We start from the raw sequence: 24,185 nt of genomic DNA on the forward strand, positions 1-24,185 counted from the left end.
CATTAAGAAATAAGTCTTAAGAACAGTCATTTAGTGCAATGGAGAAGCAAAGAGGCAAAAAAAAAGCATCAATAACTCTAAGCAAGAGAACCAGAACAATGAGGAAATACGTGTGTTTTATCATCCAGATTGAAGGCAGGAAGTAGATAACTCACATTGTTCTGCAAATCAGTGTGAATTCTATCTTTTCAATGTGAACTTGTCTTGCTCTTAATAATGCTGCTCTGTAATTGAATTTTATTTTCACATCAGATTCATTTGTAAATTCCTATAAGGTGCAAACATGGCCACTAATGGTCAGAATTATTAAGAGGTCAAAAGTGGAGGACCATAGAGATCTCAGAAAATGGTGGGCTGCTGGATATGGGGTGGGGCCGGTTTTGGATGTGGAAAGATTTAAAATTGAGGCTGCAAATTTTAAAATTCAGGGATATTTTGGACTACATGTCAATAAAGCAACAGACATGATGAGTAAATGTAATTTGGTGTAAATTTGGATGCAGGAGCAGGGATTTGAGATGCATTCAAGTTTATAGAAGATGCAAGGTGTCCTTGATGATGAAGAGGACACACAATTTGGAGCTGAGTTAGGTTTTAAGCACCAGTCTCTACTAGAAAGTGAAAGTGTGGTAAGTAACCAAGACAAATGCAATAGCCATGGCTTAAGAAATTGTCTCTTTCAAGAAAAATACATTGCAACACAAGAGAGCCTCAAACAAATTTAACATAACTAATTCCCTTTTTTGTACTCTTTCCAATATAATGTAAATTATATTTATTTTGAGTAAACCATCCAAACTGTGGAATTTGCAATGTAATAATGTACAGAATTTAAGATCGCTATGGTTCAGCCATTTTAAAAAGTAATCCAATGGTCTGGAATCTCAATGAATGCATTCCAAAGAAACCACACAGAATATTTAAGTTTTAATAATTTTGCACTGTCTCTGTGCACTGCAGTAAATCAGTCTTGCTAATCTTGCTCTGACCAACCCAGCCAAAAAGGTACAGCTCTGCACTTGTTTGTTTGTAATGCCCAAAGCTACATTGGATAAGGGAATGTAGTACACAGCTTGGTCTGTGAGGAAAAGCAGTGGGTAATAAAAAGGAAACTTCTTATTCAATGAATAAAAATTATTATGAGCAAATAGCTTAGTGGATTAAACAGGCTTGAGCACAAAATCCATGCTGCTTTTGCTACTGCCAGTTCTACATTAGCATAGATGCCATCCTTGGATGAGATACTAAATCAAGAATTCTCTCAGGGCTATAAATTACCCTCTGTCACTATTTCAAAGAAAAGCATGTGTGGTGTCCTTGGTGTCTCAATTTGGTTTTGCTTAGAGTCTTGGAGTTATAGAATCATATAGCATGGACGCAGGTGCTTCAGCCCAACTCATCCATGCTGACCAGGTTTCCTGAGCTAATCCCATTTGCCTACATTTGGTCCAGATACTTCTAAATTCCTTCTATTCATATAAGCATCTAGATGCCTCTTAAATGTTGCAATTACTCCAGCCTCCACCAGACTCCTCTATAGTTTGCTCTGTGCACACACCATCCTCTGCATGAAAATTTTGCCCATCATATCCCTTTTAAATCTTTCCCCTCTCATCTTAAACCTATGCTCTCTAGTTTTGGATTTCCCTACCCTGTGGGAAAAGACTTTGGACTATTTGTCTTATCCATGCCCCTCATGATTTTATAAACCACTATCAGGCCACCCACCAACCTCTGACACTGGGAAAAACACCTATCCAGCTTCTCCTTATAACACAAACATTCCAGTCTCGGTAATGTCCTTGTAAATCTTTTCTGTACATTTGCCAGTTTAATAACATCCCAATTATAGCAGAGTAACCAGAATTGTATGTGATATTTCAAATGTGGCCTTACCACAGCTGTAGAATAGATTAGATTAGCTTCACTACAGTGTGGAAACAGGCCCTTCAGCCCAACCAGTCCACATTGGCCCTCCGAAGAGCAACCCACCCAGACCCATTTCCCTTTGACTAATGCAGTTAACACATGGGCAATTTAGCATGGCCAATTCACTTGACCTGCACATCTTTGGACTGTGGGAGGAAACTGGAGCACCTGGAGGAAACCCACGCAGACACAGGGAGAATGTGCAAACTCCACATAGTCACCTGAGGCTGGAATTGAATCTGGGACCCTGGTGCTATGAGGCTGCAGTGCTAACCACTGAGCCACCGTGCCGCCCTAAACAAGTCCACACTGACCCTCCAAAGAGTAACCTACCCAGACCTTCTGATTAATGCACCTAAAATGTGGGCAATTTAGCATGACCAATTCACCAACTTGTACATTTTTGGACTGTTGGAGGAAACCGGAGTACCCACTGGAAACCCACGCAGATACGGGGAGAATGTGCAAACTCCACACAGGCAAGTAACAGAGGCCAGAACTGAACCTGGGACCCTGGTGCTGTGAGGCAAGAGCATATCCCAACTCCTGTACTTAATGCTTAGACCCATGAAGAAACATGTGCCAAATACCTTCTTCACCAACCTGTCTACCTGTGATGTCACTTCCAAGGAATTACGCACTTGCATCACTAGGTCTATCTGTTTGACAACCCTCCCCATTAAGTCTAAGTCCTGACCTTGTTTATCTTACCAAAGTGCAACAGCTCGCATTGATTGGAATTAACTCCATTAGCCATTCCTCAGTCAACTGGCCCAGCTGATCAACTTAAGAGACATTACATGGTCATTATCGCTTTGATGTTTGCGGGAGCTTGCTGCTGTATCAGCTACATTATAACCATGACTGCACTCCAAATGTGCTTCATTGTTTGAGACATTTGCAATTGTAAAGTGTGCTATATAAATGCAAAATTATTTTTCTTGAAACATATCTAGGTCCTTTATAAGCTAACTTAAATGAAAATGACTGGAATGTTTATTCAACTGTTTGGTAATGCATAATGTCTGAGTATGGAAACAAAACTTTACAGCTTGGTTTGTAACTGCCATGGTTGAACAAATCAAAGTCATTGGAGCTTGCTGGGTTTTCTTTCCCTCATTATTTCAAAACTCAATGGCTAGTTGCCTGCTGGCACCTCAAGCACAGGTCCTTGGTCTTTTAAAGCTCCCCAGGCCTTCACTGGAGTGTGCTGGAACTCACTTCAATATGATGCAGCCTGTATCAGCCGCAGGTGCTGTCCAAAAGACCTGGATGCGTGTCCGTCTCCTGGGTGTGCTCTCTGTGACAGCATATGGGCAGTTGGTCATAAACTGAGTGTCCTCATGATCAATTATCTGCAGATTGAGCAAGAGAAAGACAGACATTTGTTAATGAAACAAATTATTCCAAGAAAAAAAACTTGTGAACCACCCTTTCAAGTTCTCAGTGTATCCCATTGCTTTTTGCAAACAAATAAGTTCTTTTGAGGTGTTGTCCCTGCTATAACATAAGAAATACAGCAATTAACTTGCACAGAGCAAATTACAAAATAAACCATAGTCATATTGTTTGTTGAACAACAAAGCATTGGTCCAGTATCTTAGGATCTTCAAAGTAGTGCTGTGGGATTGTTGTAGACAGAGTCACAACTTAACATTTCACCTGAAAGACAACACTTTGGACAGTATAGTGCTCCCTTGTTACTGGCACCAGGCACATATAACTGGATTATGTGTTCAAGTCTCTGGAGTAAGATTTGGTCCCATGGCTTTCATAAGTACTTCCCACTGAGCTACAGCTGTCCCTAGTTATTAGCATTTGTTATGCATTAACTTATTTCAAAAACGCTTACGTAACAACTGTACAGGAACCAATATAAAATAGATTATATGTTTTCTCAAGAGACATGTGGTATCCATTCAGAGTAAACTAATCAATAAATAGATTTGGAAGTAGTGTAATCATTCGTAGTTCCTAGCAATTTTAAATGATTGATAGATTAGACATTGAAATCTATCCTCTAATTATAGTTGTTGTGGTGCAATTAAAATGGAATAAAGCCAACAGGATATTATTATAGTTGTATAAATTATATCTTTAAAGGTAGATTTAAGGTGAATGGTAAAATCTTGTCAAATTGATTAGTTGAGTTCAGCCGCCATTTAGATTTCATGTTACGGAGTCTTGTGGCACAACGTTAGTGTCACTACCTCTGGTCCTTCAAGACCCACCTGTGTTTGAGATGTGCCACAAGGTGTCCAAACAGGTAATTAACAATCTCTGGAAGAATAAAGCTAACAGGTGAATGGGCAAAACACCACTTCCAAAAAAACCCAAAAAATATTGGCATTCCTTCAGTATTGCTGGACCTTCCACCCTTACAGTGACGTGGGTGTGCCTATACCACATAGACTACAATCGTTCAAGAACAAAGCTCCACAACATCTTCAAGGGCATCAGCAAAAAAAAATGATTGATTTGCCAGTGATGGCCACATCCCATGAATGATTAAAAATGTGTACACAGCATATTAGCACAACAATGCTGAACAAGATCATCTGCAATTTTTGAAGAGATCTAAATGCATTTAAAATTAATCCAGTAGTGCTTGTGCTGATGCTGTGAAGATGGGGAGATTGTTGTCAGGTTTTTAACACCCATGAATTTACATCCTACAGTATAACTTCAAGACTAATTGCATTCCAAGCAAACATACTGAACATAGAACAGTACAGCACAGGAATAGGCCCATCACCCCACCATCTTTGTGCCAACCATGATATCCAAATAAACGAATACCATCTGTGTGAACATGATCCATATCACTCTATCCCCTGCCTATTCATGCATCTGTCTACAGGTCTGACCAAATGCCTCTTAAACTTTACTAATATATCTACTTCTACCACCTCCCCTGACAAAGTGCTCTTACCACCATCTACTAAAAAAAATACTTTTCTCGCACATCTCATTTCAGCCGACAGCCTCTCACCCTAGTATGTAAATATTACGGCCTTGGGAAAAAGACTCTGGTGATCCACCCTGTCCATGCCTCTCAATTGTATATACTTCTATCAGATCACCTCTTAGCCTCTGATGCTCTAGTCAAAATAATCCAAGTTTGTCAAATCTCTTTTTATAGCTAATACACTCCAATCCAGTGATTACAATATTTGCATAATGCATGTTATAAGCTGTATCCTCCATCCATCTCAACAAATTCCAGAATTAAACATATCTTTTGCTGTTCAGGAAAAGAGGATTAGGTGAAGTCTTTCAACTCTCTGAGCCGGTTCCACTATCCAATTCAATAACTTATGCTCTGATTTTAACTCCATTAATCTCGGTCTAGAAAGTTTCAATTGGCCCTTGACCTGATAAACTTTTGAGGAGTAACTTCCAGAGTACTTAACATTTTGCATGAAAAAATGGTTCCTAACTTGTTGAGCTATAAATAGAAGTATATACAATTGAGAGGCATCCTTCCCTATTCTGGATTCTAAATTCACTTCTGTCCACCATTTGTCCATCTGGTCCTTAATAATCTTAAATATCTCAAAAATTTCATTCCTTCATCTTCCATATGCAAGACAATACAAGTCTAGTCTGTAGCCTAGGTAAAAACAATGACTGCAGATGCTGGACTGTAGTCTGTCCACGTAATTTAACCCATCAAGTCTCAATAAATCTGCATTGCCTTCCCTCAAAGACCAGTATAACCTTCCTGTGTAAGCTATGGTTCTCAGAAGTGAATACAGTGCTCCAGATGGGTGTCTAAACAGAGCGTTATACCCTATAACTTTGATTGCAGCCCTATCATTTCAGCAAACGCCAAAGTGTTTAAAACATATATTTATGCAGCACCTTTAACTTTAAAAAAATCCCAAATCACCTCACAAGAACATTACATATTAAAAATTTTTTAAGAAGGTATTAGTTCAGATAGGCAAAGGCTTCATTACAGAGGTAGGCTTTAAGGGACACCTCAAAAGAGAAAAATGAGCTGGAGCAGATAAGAAGTTTCGGAATGGTACTTTTTGAAATACTGTGGAATAGTTCTGAGGAAAGGTCACTTGACCTGGAACGTGAACTCATTTCTTTCCACAGATGTTGCCAGACCTGCTGAGATTTTCTAGCAATTTCTATTTTTGTTTCGGAATGCTATTCCATAACTGAGGGCCAAAGGACCTTTGCAATCTGCCAAACTTTCAGAGCTTTATGAATGCCTTAATCTTTTATCCCGATTTGAAATAAATTGGAACAAATCACCACAGTGAAAATGAAAAAAAAATGAAAGAGCAAGACAAACAGAAAACTGGCAAGGTCCAAATACATTTGAACTTCAAATTATACAAAATAAGTTTTTGTTCTAAATCATTTTTGAATTATCTAATCATTAGAACTAAACAAAATGAATGATACATAAAAGAGGAACATAATCTTAATAAAATAAATTATCGAATCTTTTATTCAAACTACTAACTACACAGGTTACAAGACAGCATAACACAAACTAAAGGTTCAATGTTTCATAAACGGCAGTTGAAGTAACTAGTGACAGGTTTTCTTTTTGTTATACAGGGTCAAAGCTAATCCAATTCTGAAGTTAATTAATCCCTTCCAACAATGGTTTTGTGAAGCAGACACTTTTCTGATTCAAGAATGTGCAGTTTAATTGCACACGTGGATCATATGTTGGCTCACGTTCAGAATTACTTGGAAATTATTTTGATGGCAGCATTTTTGCTATTAGTTCTCTTTACGTTGACTCACATGTACACCGGCTCTCAGACACATGTATAAGTACACACACAGGATGTACAAAGACACTCACTTACAGGTTTACAGTAGTATGCATATACAGGGGAAATGGCAACTGAATAATAAGAAAAAAAGCTTTCCACTTCCTTTTCATGTTTGGGCAGAGCTAATCCAAATGTGAAATTATTTAATCTTTCCCAATAGTGGGCTCTGTTAACCAGACATCGTCCTGAACCGTCATTCAAGGCAGCAAATTGTGTGCTTGTACTCGTGCGCACACAGGCACACATCCAGGCAGAAATATTAAAAATATTCGCGAGGCATTGAGTGAAGCCCACACACACCTGACTGTCAACAGGGGACTGACGACTCCCTCTCTTATAATTGGGAATAATGATATTGTTCAAAGTCTCTCTCTCTCTCACACACACACACACACACAGAGTCTTGGTATGGACCCTGCCTCGCAAACAAATGTTCACCTCGATCTGAAAGGTGGGACCGAACGAATTGGCCATTTCCGAGTTTACCTTGACCACAAAGGGATGCGCCCTGGGAGCTGGGGTAAAGGGACGGTGTGAAGGGACCCCGGGAGATGTGGTTTTCCTACCTGAAAGTTACCAGCGTATTCCTCTTCCCTGTCGCCGTCCTCTCCGTCCCTGAGGGCTATGAGAGTGAATCCGCGGAAATAGGATGGAACTGTCGCCGACAGGGTGACTTAAAAGAAAAAGAGAGAAAATAATAAAACAGGAAGCAGACAAAAGAAACACACACACACACAGCTGACACAATACCTGTAAAGTTAGCACAGATTTCTGACAGTTAGGAGTGAATACATTTTTTATTCAAAAAGTAACTTAACAGGGTGAAATTAAAAGAGAAAGCAGCTCAGCTTTGAGATGTGAGAGAGGGAGCTGGTGCTGGAGGATTGCTGACTTACCCCGGTAGGTGCTGCCTGGGGTGTAGAATTCGGGATTCCCTTCGATCTGGAGGCTGAATCCGGTGTTCCCGTCCCTCCGGCTGCCCTGAGACCTCACGATACGATTACAGTATCCTTCGGTGACCGGGCTCTGGTCGTGAAAGGAACCAATCACCGCAGGAAGGGCGAGGAGCAGAGCGAAGGAGCGCAGACAGAAGTCCATCGTGTTCATGTGTGTATGTGTGTGTGTGTCTTCTCTTGCACTCTCTTGACTGTCTCTCTCAGGCTGGTGGCGTGCTTGTGATCTACAGCTAAAACAGACAGGCAAGGGCAGAAATCGCTGCTTTTGGAATGTTCCAGTTCGCGTGAAATTGACCAGACCCGTCAGTTTCACAGCTGCTGCTTTTAAAGTCGGATTTCACGTGTTAACTGTGTAGCACCACCCAAGCACAGCACACACACACACACTCCCTTGCTTAACAGTGGTGCAACAGCACATACAGTACTGTATACAACTGCGCGGTGCGCTGTATTAACCTCCCGCAGTGTCAGTGGACTAGTTAGTCACATTGGGGTGGAGGTATTTTTTTCTCTGAGAGGAGGTTGGAGGGAATTGACAGAAATGACGCCCACCCCAAACATAAAACGCATTGGCAACGCTGAGCGCCTGCAAGATTTCCCTCGTTTCTAAGACACTGCTTAAAAGATCCGAGCTACATGTCCCTGAAAACACACACACACACACACACACACACAAACTTTTCAACAAGCTGGAGGGAGACGAGAGAAAAAAAAGTCTTTGGTTGCATTCAGAACACAAGGATAAACAGGGTCTGCGTGCAATCGGGAGAGCAGCTGGCTGGAGTTGCTCAGCAGCCACAGTTTAACGTTACTTGAAATTGTAGCAGCGATTCATTTCACGGCTTTTGCAAATTTCTCAACAAAAGATCCCCGTTTCATCGCAGTGTCAATGAAAGGCCACAAATGACTTTTAAAGCAGGGTGTTTTTGTTTGTGTGTGATCTGGGACACACCGTCCGTAAAGGCAATGGAAGAGGAGTTAACTTTCAAAAAGGAAGTCAGCAAATACTTTAACCGGGGGAGGGGAGGTGGAGCTACTGTGAAAGAACGGGTTATCTGGAGAACTGTTCGAAAGAGCCGGCACAGACACGTCAGGCCGAACGGCCACCTTTTATTGTATGATTCGATCATTCAAACATTGTACACGTGGGGCGAGCGATTAAACACGTTCCAATAAACTGACAGGGAAGCAAAAAGCATGCCCTGGGCAGTGGTCATCGTATCCGAGTCTCATGCACCACCTTGAGGGAGTGGGGGAGTAGATCACTATTTTAAATTCTTAAATCGTTCTGTGGGAACGTTTCCCTTCAGTTTGCCCGCACGTTTGATAACTGGAATTCCAAGTGGTGGTTAGAGATCAGATCTTCACATATTGGAGATACCAGAGACAAAGAGGGATCGGATCCTTGTGTTTATGACCTTTTTTTCCAACACACGTCTCCTTGTGCACTTTAACTCAGTGTGCTCCCTCTGCCATACCTGCTGTCAGTGGCCAGTTCTGTTTCCCTCCCCACCCCATGGCGTTTGGACAAGCCTTGCCCCTGTGAGGACAAGGAATTCGTTTGCCCAAACATAAAAAAAAGCATTCGCCTCGCGATTAAGTGAATAAAGCAAAACCATGTAATCAATTATTTATTTCAGAGATTGCTTTGTGTTTACAGACCGAGTAAAGGGAATATTAAGTCTTCCACTATACCTCAGAACCTGCGACTGCAGTTTGTCTCAAACTGCTTCGCTTCTCGGCTCTAGATGTGTATTGCAGAAATCCGCAGCCTTTGAAAGCAAAATAAATACATCGACTCATTACTGTTTATGTTCAATCTATTTCCAATTCTATCTATTGTTTCCCATCTTTACTATCAATACAGTATATGTCAGTCTGGTAAGGTCAGTGTCAGTATCCCTGTTTTCTAAGTACTAGGCGTCAGCTAAGAACACACAGAAATTTATAGTAAATTTTGCATACCAATATGGAACGCAAGAAGAAAAATAAGCCGGACACTTATTCAACATCTTTCACATGCTCAGGGTGTCAACGAAGTAACGGGGAAATGCAATCAGTGTTGTGCTACAATAAACACTGCAGATACTTTACACACAATGAGTTTCCATCAATCACCATATGACAATAGTTTGTTTTACGTTGATTGAGGACACTGGGAAAAAAAGTCTTCTTCCAGTCGTGTGTGAGATCTTTTAAATGCACCTTAGAAAGTAGACAGGGCCCAACGTATTGTCTCATCCAAAAGATGGTTCTGCCAATAATGCAGCATTCCCTCAGTACTGTGCTGGAGGACCATGGGCAGGTCACAATCCTTGGTACTGTACCCACATTGTTCTGACAGCTCTTCATTCCTCTTTATTTTCACAATCCATCTAATTGAGTACTGCAGTCTCTGCGACATCTCCCCATATAACACATGTTTCAGGTGATGTGGATGAGCTGGTGTTGGACTGGGGTAAACAAGGTTAAAAATCACATAACACCAGGTGAAAATCCAACATTGTTCACTGTAATCATTTGCTATGAACTCTGTGTCTTATGGTCCTGTCCCACAGCTACTTGATGAAGGTACAGTGGTCCAAAAGCTAGTGCTTCCAAATAAACCTGTTGGACTATAACCTGGTGTGTGTTTTTTAACCTTGTTTACCCCAGTCCAACACCAGCTCATCCACATCACCTGAAACATGTGTTATATGGGGAGATGTCGCAGAGACTGCAGTACTCAATTAGATGGATTGTGAAAATAAAGAGGAATGAAGAGCTGTCAGAACAATGTGGGTACAGTACCAAGGATTGTGACCTGCCCATGGTCCTCCAGCACAGTACTGAGGGAATGCTGCATTATTGGCAGAACCATCTTTTGGATGAGACAATATGTTGGGCCCTGTCTACTTTCTAAGGTGCATTTAAAAGATCTCACACACGACTGGAAGAAGACTTTTTTTCCCAGTGTCCTCAATCAACGTAAAACAAACTATTGTTCAGAGGAGGTTCAGAACAATGTTCCCAGGAATGAACAGCTTAACATATGAGGAATGTTTGAGGACTCTGGGACTATACTTGCATGGAGTTTAGAAAGATGAAGGAAGATCTAAGTGAAACATTTAGAATACTGAATGGCTCGACAGAGTAAACGTTGAGAAAACAAGGTTAAAAATCACATAACACCAGGTGAAAATCCAACATTGTTCACTGTAATCATTTGCTATGAACTCTGTGTCTTATGGTCCTCTCCCACAGCTACTTGATGAAGGTACAGTGGTCCAAAAGCTAGTGCTTCCAAATAAACCTGTTGGACTATAACCTGGTGTTGTGTGTTTTTTAACCTTGTTTCACTTGGCCCATCAAGTACTGACCCTGGAGCGTGTTCAGAGGAGGTTCAGAACAATGTTCCCAGGAATGAACAGCTTAACATATGAAGAATGTTTGAGGACTCTGGGACTATACTTGCATGGAGTTTAGAAAGATGAAGGAAGATCTAAGTGAAACATTTAGAATACTGAATGGCTGGACAGAGTAAACGTTGAGAAAATGTTTCCATTGGTAGGACAGATGAGGACTTGAGGGCACAGCCTCAAAGTGAAGGGAAGATCTTTTAGAACAGAAATAAGGAGAAACCTCTTCAGTCAGACAGTGGTGAATCTGTGGAATTCATTGCCACAGAAGGCTGTGAAGGCCAGGTCATTGAGTATATTTAAGACTGAGCTCGATATGTTCTTGAATATCAAGGGGATCAAGAGGGAGAATGAAGTTGAAAAACTTATCAGCCATGATTGAATGGTGAAGTGGACTCAATGGGCTGAATGGCCTAATTTCGGCTCCCATGTCTTCCATTCTTATGGTCTTATAAATCTTCATATGTTGCTGAAAAGAAGATATGCTCTGGGGATTTTCTAAAGCACCCTCTGCAGGCAGCATTCTGGGACCACACTATTCATGCTAATATTATCAAAACCTTGGCATTGCATTGATTAGTATGAGAATACCGGTGCTAGTGAATAGATAGCACAATTTCGTAATGGTTCACATATACATTGATTTTGATCAAGTCATAAAAATGCACTACTGATTCTCTATTACAATTCCACCGACAGTTAAATCTGACTCCTCTCACGAGCCTTAAACTAATTTTAATTAAATGGGTTCTGAAAATCTTAACATCTGTTTTTATAGCATTAACTTTTGTTTCTAATCATTGTTCTGTGGGAAATTAAAATCAATGGTCCTGGTTAATCATAAATAAGTATTTAATTCAAATATTTTTAGTCCTTTTTTATTTTACTTGCTGGCTGCAGAGTAAGGACTTAATTTTGTTTGATGAGTGCTGCAGAGTAACAATGGATAAATGGAGCCAAGGTAGAGATCAGCGGTCTCCTAGTTGAATGCTGATGTTGGCTTCAGAGACTGAATGACCTTAAGTTTATACAATGTACTGAACTAAGTGTCGGTATCCAATGTTGACAAGTAATATGAGAATGTGTGGGATAAGTGAGGTCTAGCGTACCCTAAGGTTGATTCTAGGTTTGGGTACCACTGGAATGGAATATCTGCTCCTGACTTGAAACCGAGAATTGGTCCTTTTTCAGGTTTTAGCATGGAGAGCATAAAAAACATAAAAACAAGAGTGCATATATGTGGCCCATTGAGCCTGCTCTATCAATAAATACAACCATTGTTGATCATCGATTTCAACTCAACTTCCTTGCCTCTTCACGAGATCTCTTAGTACCCTGAGAGAATTTGTATTACATTGCCTTAAATGTGTTCAATAATAGAGCATCCACAACCTTTTGGAGTAGAGAATTCCAATGATTCATAATGCTTTGAGTGAAGCAATTACTCTTCATCTCAGTCCTAAATGATGGTCTCCTTATTTGGAGACTGTGTCCCCATGTTTTAGATTCCCTGAATAATGGAAACAATATTACAGTTTCAACTCTATCAAGTCCTTCGGAATCTTATATATTTCTAAAAGATGCCTCTCAATTTTCTAAACTCTAGAGAATATAGATCCTACATGTTCAGCTTCTCATCATAGGGCACCTTTTCATTTGAGGGACCAATTTGGTGAACTTTCACTGTATTGCCTCCAGTACAAGGGAATTCATAATTAAGTGTGAAGATCAAAATGAACACAATATTCCACTTGTGATCTCACGAAAACCCTATGCAATAACAACAAGGATTCTTTACCTCTGTATTCCAACCCCCTTGTAATAAGACCAATATGCCATTTGCTTTTCTAATTTCTTGCTGTATCTGCTTCTTAACATTCACCATGTTTCTTGTGTGATCACATTCAAGTTTCTTTGAACATAACCACTTCCAAAATTCACTTCTTTCAAAACAAAGTGGACAACTTCACACATTCCTAGACAATAATCGTATTTGCTATCTTGTTGCTCATTCACTTAATCCACTAAATTTGTCAAACAGGATTTTCCTTTAGTAAACCATGTTGATTTGTTCTAATCAACCTGGGATTTTATAAACAAGCTGTTAAAGTTCCTTAAAAATCAATTATAGGATTTTCACAACAATCAATGTTAGCCTAATTGGCCTTAGTTCCATCTATTCTTTCTCTCTGCTTTCTTGAAAAGTAATATACTATATTCCAACTTCCAAACTGATAGAAATGTTCCCTTATCTAAGAACCCTAGAATGTAAGCCATTTGATGCCAGGGTTTTCCCTGTTCTTTTTTGTTGATATTATTTTTCTTAATTTCCTCAGTCTTTTTAGCCTCTAGGTTAAAATAATTTCTGAAATTAAACTTCAGTTGTCTACAACAAAGAAAAATATAAAATACTTGTTTAATGCCTTTGCTATTTCTTCATCACCCATGACAATTTCCCATTGCTGCTTCCAATGGATTAATGTTTACTTTAGCTATTTCCTTCCTTTTATATTTTTGGAAAAGCTTTTATAATCTGTTTTTATACTTTTGCCTCAATCACTCACTTTTTCCTTTATGCAACATTTTTGTTGGTCTTTTGCTGATTTCTAAAACACTCCAACATATTCAGACTTATACTGGCTTTTCTCCAACATTGAATGTCTCTTGTTTTAATCGAAGACTGTCTTTGACTTCCTGGGGGAGCCAGTGATGAGTCATTTTGATAAGTTTTTGTTTTTCAATGGAATAGACTTTTATCTAACATTCTGAATTGTTTCCTTACATTTTCTCACTATTCATTTACATCCATACCTTTAGCCCATTTATCCAATCAATCTTAATTAGTGCTTCTGTCATAAATCTGTAATTTATTTTGTTTAAGTTTAATATTTTTATTTGTGATAAAAGTATGTTTCCTTGCAAATTGAACATAGAATTTAATTACAATATGATCAGTACTTTCCAATGGATCCTTTACTAACACATTGCTAAATAATCCTGCTTCATTACACAATACTATATCAAAGATAGTCTTAACCCCAGTTCATTATACAATGTATTATTTGAAGAAACTTTCACAAAAATGTTCTACAAACCCATCTTCTAAAGTATTCTTGCTGATTTTATTGCCCTATTCTATATGAAGATTGAAATTTCCACATTTATTACATTTCATTTGTTATAAGTGCCAATAATTGCTTGTTTAATGCTCTGTCTAAGGTTGTATCAATGATTTGGAGGTCCATAACTGACTTTCACTAGTGTTTCCTGACTCTCATTATTTCTAATTTTACTCAGACTGATTTTACTTCAAGCTCTTTTAAAGCAAAACCATTTCACTCTGATGGCACTCTTTACTAATAGTCTAATTTTGGTTTGATATATGACCTCACCTCTCCCTATTTCTGTAATGTCTAAAAAGGTTACAAAGCCAGAAGGTAGAAGACAAAGGGTGGTGGGGAAGTGTTGCTTTTCAGATTGAAGGCCTGTGACCATCGGTGTGCCACAAGGATCAGTGCTTTTCTTCATTTATATAGATGATTTGGATGTGAACATAGGAGGTATAGTTAGTAAGTTTACAAATGATACCAACATTGGAGGTGCAGCATACAGTGAAGAATACCACAGGACCTTGATCAGATAGTCCAATGCGCCAAGGAATGGCAGATGGAGTTTAATTTAGATAAATGTAAGGTACTCCATTTTGGAAATGCAAATCAAGGCAGGACCTATACACTTAATAGTTAGGCCATAGGAAGTGTTGTTAAACCTTGCAGTGGAGGTTCATTATTCCTTGAAAATCGCAGATAGTTAGGATAGTGAAGAAGGTATTTGGTATGCTTTCCTTTATTGGTTAGAGCATTGAGCATAGGAGTTAGGAGGTCATGTTGCAGCTGTACAGGACATTGGTTAGACCACTTTTGGAATATTGTGTGCAATTCTGGTCTCGTTTCTACAGGATAGATTTTGTGAAACTTTAAATGGTTCAGAAAAGATTTACAAGGATGTTGCCAGAATTGGCTGATTTGAGCTGTAGGAAAAGGTTGAATAGGCTGGGGCTGTTTTCCCTGAACTATCGGAGGCTGAGGGGTGACCTTATAGAGGTTTACAAAATCATGAGAATCATGGATAGGGTAAATATACAAGGTCTTTTCCCTGGAGTGGGGAAGTCCAGAACTAAAGGGCATAGATTTAAGGTGAGAGGGGAAAGATTTAAAAGGGGCCTAAAACAATGTTTTCATGCAGTGGATGGTGCTTGTATGGAATGAGTTGCCAAAGAAAGTGGTGGAGGCTGGTACAAAGACATTTAAAAGGCACCTGGATGGGTGTCCTGATGAAGGGCTTTTGCCCGAAACGTCGAATTTCCTGTTCCTTGGATGCTGCCTGACCTGCTGCGCTTTAACCAGCAACACATTTTCAGCTCTGATCTCCAGCATCTGCAGACCTCACTTTTTACTGCGTGTACGAATATGAAGGGTTTAGAGGGAAATGGGCCATGTTCTGGCAAATGGGACTAGATTAATTTAGGATATCTGATCAGCATGGATGAGTTGGACTGAAGGGTCTGTTTCCATGCTACACATTTCTATGACTCTATAACTCAATAACTCTTCAAGATTTTTCAGTTCCTCCAGTTCTGGCCTTTTCCACATCCTTTAGTTTAATCAGTACACTTTGACAATCATAACTTTGGGGTAAACTCATGAAATCTCTTCATAACTCTCTCACCCATCTACCTCTCTCCTCATCTAATACACTCCTTAATAGCTAACCCTTTTATTAATTTTTCAGTCACCTGATTTAGTATGCCTTTATGTGGCTTAGTTTCAGATTTTGTTTGACTCCATCCCCATGAAATGATGTGAGATGTTCTATCATGTTAAAGTCATTATATTAGTGTGAATTGTTGTTGTAGTAGCAACACCTGAACCAACACTTCTGTTTCTAATACACTTCGGCAAACATTGAATAAATTGTTTTTTAATTGGTTCCTTGAGAGACAGGGCTTACTGGATGTAAATAAATATCAAAGCTGCATAAATATACATATTTCAACTTTGTTGCCTCACGGGGACCATAGATAAACACATGGCTGTGTAACTAAGATTTCATTTGTTCACTGGTCAGTCAGCACTTCTTGGGGTTGAGTTGATGTTTTATGTGCAATCAGCATATGAATACTGCATTATATCATGATCTTAAAACACAATCTGTGATGAGCTAAAAATGTTTTTTTTTAAATTGATGCTTACGAACCAACAGAATTGCTTATATTGTTATTGAGTTAATTATTTTTAAAATGACCTCAGAAGGTTTTTAATGCATCCATTCATCAACTTCTTATAATGCAATTTATCTGCAATAGAGATATTAACAAAACTTATGAAAATCACAAGATCAACCACATCTGTCATTTACTGAAATGTGCTGCCAATGATTCTGTTACTGCCACTATATCTCTTCAATTTCTTTATTTGTCTCATTATCATCTTTTGCCTTACATCCTTTTCTGTCATTTAATGTACCCTATTTTACATACGATCACATTCTTTATTCTCAGTTCCCACATCCTCTAAAACTCCTTCCTTTTCCTGCCTCTGTACTTGATTAAAATCTGTTACACCTTAAATTGCTTCTGGCTCCGAGAACATGTCAGAAATATTAAACATCATCAACTCTGTTTCCCTCTCCACATTTGCCTCCTGATTTGTTGAGTATTGCCAACACCTTCGATTGCTATTTCAGATTTCCAGCTTCCACAATGCTTTACTTTTGAAATGCAAATTAGGCTGAAATGTAAACGGGTTTCTGTTTATCTCAGTCATTTTTCTTGTTCATTGATGGGGTGTGAATATTACAAGCAAAGTCAGTATTTATTATTTATTTCTAACAGGCGTTGAGAAGATGTCTTGAAACTATATCAGACACCAATTAAGAGTTACTCATTTTGGGTCTGAAGTCACGTGTAAGCCAAAACAGGTAACAATGCCACATTTCCCTCCATAAAGGTTATGAGTGAACTTGACGGGTTCTTACAAAACTTTGATTTGGTGATTATTATTGATTTTTTAAAAAATCCAGATTTGTTCAATTCGCTGAATTTAAATTTCCTAGCTGCCGTGATGGGGTTTGAACACGTGTCTTAGATAATTAGTCTAGACATCCGGATTATTACTCCGGGAAAATATGCTACCATCACATCAGTATTTGCCACCCGCCTTCAATAAGCTAAAGGAAACTAGCTTTGCAGACCAGAGTTGGACCACTATCAGGGCTGAAAGTTTTACCCTGCAGGTCATTGCCTTGTTGGATTCCTCAAGATTTGTCTTGCAGAAAATTATACCAGTGACTACAGTTCTGAAGTGCTGCACAGAAGTCTGTTACGCACAGCAAAGTGATGCAAATATTGGAAATCTTAAAAACAATCAGAAAATGCTAGAAATACTAACGAGTCAGGTAGCATTTGGGGAAACAAAGACAGACTTCAAGCAGATTTGTTTAAAGAAGGCAATGGAAGTGTCGTTCACCAATTGGTGAGCTGGTTAAAAACACCGTTTCACCACTTCCTGGGGGGGGTAAATCTGCTAAACTAAGGTACTGTATTTGAATAGACACTGGCAGGTCTCCCTGTTGCGGCAGTCAGCACAAACAAGACAGGGGGTACTGCCTGCCTTACACCCCAGACAATTGCTGAGGTCGAGGTTAATCAGGATGTAATAAGGTTTGTGGGCTGGACTGCTGCGGAGTGTGTGGAGGAGGGTCAGCAGCAAGATCTGGAAGCAGTGGGGGTCTGGTCTTAGCAAACCTCACCTTCTCGGTATCAGGTTCACACGAGGAAAGCCGTTTAACCGGGACGACCTCACCCTGTCCCCTTAAGGGCAGCTGTTTTTTTCCCCCAAGGCAGCTTACACCTCTGAAACCCAGTGGATGGGGCATCGTGACTGGTCGATGTGCACGTTTTGACAAATTGTTCATGCCTCACAACATTCTGTCTGCAATTTCTGTACAAATCCGTCACTTTGCAAGCGGAGGAGGACCAGAGCTTTGAAATAATAATGCATTTTGCTATTCTTTCAAGGATAAAGGAGGCCTAGATTAATTCTGAATTGTTGCAATTAAGATAACAACTATCAAGTGCTGAAAATATGCACAGTGAGAAAAAATCATTTTGCTTGGACACTCTGTTAGTGATGAATATGAAATAAACATTGAAAATTATACGAATTCCTCACTAGATTAGTAATCTGCTCAAGTTAAAAAAACTTGACCACATTTTGAAAGTTAAAGTGTATTCCTGCAATATTTCAAAATGTACACTAGAACCTTATAATAAAGGAAGAATCTATTCAGCTAATCATGACTTTTTCGGCCTAGTCCCCTGCTCATTTCCTATATCATTGCAAGTATTTCTTTGCCAAGTATTTATTCAATTCTTGTTTGCAAGTTAATAATCAATCTACTTCCACCACTCTTTCAATCAATGCTGTTTGGATTACTTCAACTTGCCAAGTTTAAAAAGGAAATCATCTATGCACTCTCTCCTTGGTTTGTTCGCCAGTTATCTAATGTGTCCTGTTGTTACCAATCCTTCTGGTCAGTGAAAACTCTTTCTCCATACTTATTCTGCCACAACTGAGTTTGATCATTGGGTTACCTCAGATTACAACAGGATCTTGACCAGATGGGCCAATAGGCTGAGAAGTGGCAGATGGAGTTTAATTCAGATAAATGCAAGGTGCTGCATTTTGGGAAAGCAAATCTTAGAAGGACTTATACACTTAATGGTAAGATCCTAGGGAGTGTTGCTGAACAAAGAGACCTTGGAGTGCAGGTTCATAGCTTCTTGAAAGTGGAATAGATAGGATAGTGAAGAAGGCGTTTGGTATACTTTCCTTTATTGGTCAGAGTATTGAGTACAGGAGTTGGGAGGTCATGTTGCATCTGTACAGGACATTGGTTAGGCCACTGTTGGAATATTGCGTGCAATGCTAGTCTCCTTCCTATCGGAAAGATGTTGTGAAACTTGAAAAGGTTCAGAAAAGATTTACAAGGATGTTGCCAGGGTTGGAGGATTTGAGCTATAGGAAGAGGCTGAACAGGCTGGGGCTGTTTTCCTTGGAGCATCAGAGGCTGAGGGGTGACCCTACAGGGGTTTACAAAATTATGAGGGGCATGGTTTGGGTAAATAGGCAAAGTCTTTTCTCTGGGGTCGGGGAGTCCAGAACTAGAGGGCATAGGTTTAGGGTGAGAGGGTAAAGATATAAAAGAGACCTAAGGGGCAACTTTTTCATGGGTATGCAATGAGCAGCCAGAGGAAGTGGTGGAGGTTGGCACAATTGCAACATTTAAGAGGCATTTGGATGGGTATATGAATAGGAAGGGTTGAGAAAGGGATATGGGCCGGATGCTGGCAGGTGGGACTAGATTGGGTTGGGATATCTGGTCGGAATGGACAGGTTGGACTGAGGGGTCTGTTTCCATGCTGTACATCTGTATGACTCTACTTCTACATTCTCCATACAATTGAAATCTCTTATGCCTGCTTTATTCCAGTAACTCTCCTCTGCATTCTTTCCAAGTCCTTCGCATCCTTCCTAAGGCATGTTTCCCAAAACACAATACCTCTATTTCTACAATGTAAATGCAGTTTACTTTTTTAACAGTCTTCTCAACTTCTGTGGTTGTTAACAAACAAAAAATCCAGGCTCCTCTGTTTCTACCTCGCTATAAAATTGTACAGTTAGACTTCCATTGCTGCTCTTCAATTTTCCTTCCAAATGCATCACTTTACACTACTCTGCATTACAGTTCATCTGCCATGTGCCTTCAATTTCACCTGTCTTCCTCTGTCTTCTTGAAGTCTGTGACTCTCCTCTTCATTGTTTCATCTGCAAAATTTGAAATGAAATACTCTAAGTCCAGATCATTAATAAATATATATATATATATATATATCACAAAGACCAATGGCCCCAATAACGTCATGCTAATTTCTTTTTAAAATGCAGTTCCTGAAGGAACTGGGACTGGTCATTATTTTGTCTTCAGAACAAGAGTCACAGCCTGTCAGTCTTTCCTAATTGTAATAACCTCTCCAGCCTGGCATTTACATTATAAATCTCTTTTCATCTCTCCGTTACCAGGCTGAGTAGTGGCTCCATGATTTGCAAAGAAACATTGAGAATTACTTTCAGAAACCAAGCTTCACCAGAATGTAACAGATAGATACCAAAGACTTTTTTTTTGCTTCATGGAGTGTAAGCATTGCTGACAAGGCCAGCATTTGTTAATCAGCCCTAAATAACCTAGTTGACAGTTAAGAGGCAACCACATTGCTGTGGGTCTGGTTTCATGTGGAAGGAGGGCTAGTTAAGAATAGCAGATCCCCTTCCTGAAAGAGCTTTTATGCAATTGACAGTGGTTACATGGTCACAAGGAAGTCAATTTTTTAAAAATTGCATATCCTTCTATAGAATTCATGTGTCACCACAGTCCAAAGATGTGCAGGTTAGGTGAATTAGCCATACTAAATTGCCCATAGTGTTAGGTGCTTTAGTCGGGGAGGGTTGCACTTCGGAGGGTCGGTATGGACTTTTTGGGCCGAAGGGCCTGTTTCCACACTGTAGGGAATCTAATCTAATCTAATCTACCATGATGGAATGTGAACCCATGTCCCCAAAATATTAACCTGGAGTTCTGGATTGCTAGTCCAGTGATTTTACCACGACATTACTGCTTCCACCCAAGTAATACTGACGGATAGGAAATAATTTCAATATGCTGTAAAGGCCACATTTCTTTTTGACTGTGGACTTAAATTTGGAAAAAGATGCTGTTTCATGGAAAATGTGTTGCAGTTTTAAAAAAGTAGACTCGCCAGTTTTAAGGGCATTTAAATGGTCATTGGATAGTATAGATAGACCAGATTGGTTCCACAGATGAGCGCAACACTGAGGGCTGAAGGTCCTGTACTGCACTGTAATGTTCCATGTTCTAAGTTAACAGAAGTCATTCAGTGCTGTATCTGCAATGACACCTTATTCAAACAGTGGGGGAAGACGGTAGACATCTTGGCTCTTTGGGTTGTGTGTTTTCAGGAGTAGATTGTGAATGGCTACAGTTTTGAGATAGTACAATACAGCTGAAACTGTTAGGTTGTGAAAGGGAAAGCACCTAAATCCACTTATCTCACTTACTGTCTGTCTCACTTGCTCTCGCTCTTGCCCGCTCTCGCTGTCAGTTCTCAGACCATTCTTTTCGAAGAACTTTAGATCACATTATCTTTTGTAATAAGAACTCATGTTGAAACCCAAACAGTTACAACCACTAGTCAGGCAGGAGTAGGAGCTGATGATTATGAGCTGACCCATAAAGCTAAACCTTTTTTACTGTCAGCCCCATAAACTCAAGAAGGTTGAAGAATGGGAGAATGAAAGTAAGGCAAGTAACCAGTGTAAAGAAAACACAATGGGAATGCCCCAAGATCCCTCCTTAGATCAGAGGGAAGGTGCTGAAGGTACAGGTGTAAAATCAAAGGGGCAAGTGGTTTCCATTAAAATAAAGTGGGGCACCATTATTCAAAATGTTAGAAGTTATTATGGAATTAAAGGGGATTTGTTGCAGATCATTTAAAATGAGTCTGAAATGTTTTTCTTCCAGAGAGTTCAATAAAATCCAAAGTGTTCGTAAATATGACAGGTGGAGAGTATAGCCTAGTTTTATTGTATAAAGTGCACTTGGAGTGTGACTTGTTATCTGGATTAGTGTTAGAAGGAGTAATTCAGCTGTCTGTGGAAATTTGTTATCATTATCTGCCCACTTCACAATGGCATGCAAGCCAAGATCCTCATCAGTGTATCCACCACAAACCCAATATGAGTGCATACTATGAAATCCACCGTTGAGTCCAAATGTGGCAGTGCAGCCTTCAGATGCCTGAGGAACAGAATGTTTGAGGCTGGAGACCTAAAACCCAGCCCAAAACCCATGATCTATAGAGCAGCTATAATCCCCAAACATCCCATGTGCATCAGAAACAGCAGACAGCTCAAATCCCTGGAACATTATCACCAGCATTGCCTTATCAATATTCTGCAAACCCACTGGCAGAATAGATGTACCAACATGACCATCCTCTCCAAGGTCACTATTGTCTGTATTGAGGTACAGGTCAAACATGACCAACTGCAGTTGTTAGGCAACATTGACTCCCTGAGTGCTCTACTCTGAACTCTGCAGGGATAAACAATAAAATGGAGGCCGGGGCGGGGGGAGCAGAGGTAACACTTCAAGCATGCTCTGAAAGCCTCCCTAATCAAATGGAGCATCCCCAACAAGACATGGGACTTGCCTCTCCTAGATTGCACAATGTTGAGAAAGGTGCTTTGAGCATTACTGAGAGGAGTATGTGGAGGTCAAGCCCAAGCAGTAAACAGAGCAAAGAATCCACAGTGTCCCACTCACCTACCCCAAAACTTATGTGCCCCACCTCCAGTTCAAGGATAACCAGCAGAACAACACCTCCCCCCACCCTTCCCCACCCTGCTAGAAGAGTGAAAGCAAATCATTGTTGATCCTGACTAACTGTCAAAAAGAAGAAGAAATAGGAGTAATTAAGAAGTTTCCTGTAAACAAAGTTAATTTACTCCTATGTAATAATTCAGAAAATCTGAGTGAGGTTGAAGAGACGGAACTTTACAGAAATGGATATATTCTATTTTGTGTCGTGACCAGAGCAATGCGTAAAATAAGTCCATCACCATATAGATGTTAGACAAGCGGAAGGTTTATTTAAATAAGGGAATAATTCAAAGGAAGCATTTAATACCTTTTCACTCAAGGTGAAGTTACCATAGTTCCACTCACTCATTCCAGAGAGATCTCTGGTGGTGGTTCAACTTAAGGGTCACCATGCCTCAGGCAAGCAGACAGACTGAGAAGCAGTGTCCATCATGGTAACCTCAGCCAGAACAGGAATTGAACCCACACCGTTCACATTCCTCTGCATTACAAACCAACCATCCAGCCAACTGAACCATATTAGCTTGATTAATTGAGGCACAAGACGCAGATCCAGAGTTAAATGAACAGTGCAGGCAGTTCACACTGAAGCTGATGCTGGAGGAGTGCTATTGTAATGAGCAGAGTTCCGGTGAGCTAATGGAGACATTCTCATAGATGTGCAGATGAGGAATTGATGGTTGTTCATCAATAGTAATATCACCATTAACAGCACATAGGCAGAATGAGTGGAGAGTGGTTAACCACAACAAGCCTTCTTGGACTCTTCATGTGGATGTACTGGTTACAAAGGCCTAACAACGTCTCTTCTTCCTCAGGCAGCTGAGGAAATTTGGCATATTGGCAAATACCCTTGCCATTGAGAGCATTTTGTCTGGATGTATCACTACTTGGTATGGTAACTCTACCATTCAAGTTTGGATACGGTTACAGAGAGTGGTGAACTCAGCCCAGACAATCACAAAGGCCAACCTCACTTTATAGAATCCATCTACCAGGCCCGCTGTCAAGGAAAAACATTCTTAAAGATCCATCTCACCCTGGCAATGTTTTACTACAACCTCTACCATCAGGGAGAAGACACAGAAGCCTGAACACACGTATCAGCCAGTTTCATAACAGTTTCTACCCTACTGTTGTTAGAATACTGAATGGACTCATAAACTCTTAACATTCACCTGTACCTGTGTTTTTGTTTTTGCCGCTATTTACCTATTATTTACTATCTATGCTATTTAACTATGTGATCTGCCTGTATTGCTCACAAGTCAAAGCTTTTCACTCTGTCTCGGTACACAAGGCAATAAAGTCAATTCATTCATTCATTCTTTCACCTGAATGTTGTAAAGAGATATTGAGTACCACAAGAACTTCCTACATCTATTCCTACAAGAAGATTCAGGCATCAATAAACAAGCACGTTGGATGGCATGGTGGCACAGTGGTTAGCACTGCTGCCTCACAGTGCCAGAGACCCGGGTTCAATTCCCACCTCAGGTAACTGTTTATGTGGAGTTTGCAATTCTCCCTGTGTCTGTGTGGGTTTCCTCCAGGTGCTTTGATTTCCTCCCACTGTC

General features: G+C 39.9%; 1 protein-coding gene across 2 annotated transcripts in view; it reads right to left on the reverse strand.

Moving 5' to 3' along the window:
* spon1b (spondin 1b) overlaps window positions 1-19,976 on the reverse strand; it is a 349,924-nt gene extending 329,948 nt beyond the window's left edge. The window contains exons 1-5 of one of the 2 annotated variants that reach the window (XM_060839037.1): window positions 19,925-19,976; window positions 9,386-9,462; window positions 7,631-7,920; window positions 7,301-7,407; window positions 3,151-3,284 (exon numbers count right to left, since the gene is read on the reverse strand). In XM_060839037.1, coding sequence (XP_060695020.1) covers window positions 3,151-3,284; window positions 7,301-7,407; window positions 7,631-7,841 — 452 coding nt within the window. In that variant the 5' untranslated portion in view covers window positions 7,842-7,920; window positions 9,386-9,462; window positions 19,925-19,976. Of the gene's footprint in view, window positions 1-3,150; window positions 3,285-7,300; window positions 7,408-7,630; window positions 8,323-9,385; window positions 9,463-19,924 lie in introns of those variants that run through there. The other variant, XM_060839036.1, reaches the window with a different exon arrangement.
* Window positions 19,977-24,185: the final 4,209 nt, after the last annotated feature.

The sequence above is a fragment of the Hemiscyllium ocellatum genome, chromosome 18 (genome assembly GCF_020745735.1).
Source record: "Hemiscyllium ocellatum isolate sHemOce1 chromosome 18, sHemOce1.pat.X.cur, whole genome shotgun sequence".
NCBI lineage: Eukaryota > Metazoa > Chordata > Chondrichthyes > Orectolobiformes > Hemiscylliidae > Hemiscyllium > Hemiscyllium ocellatum.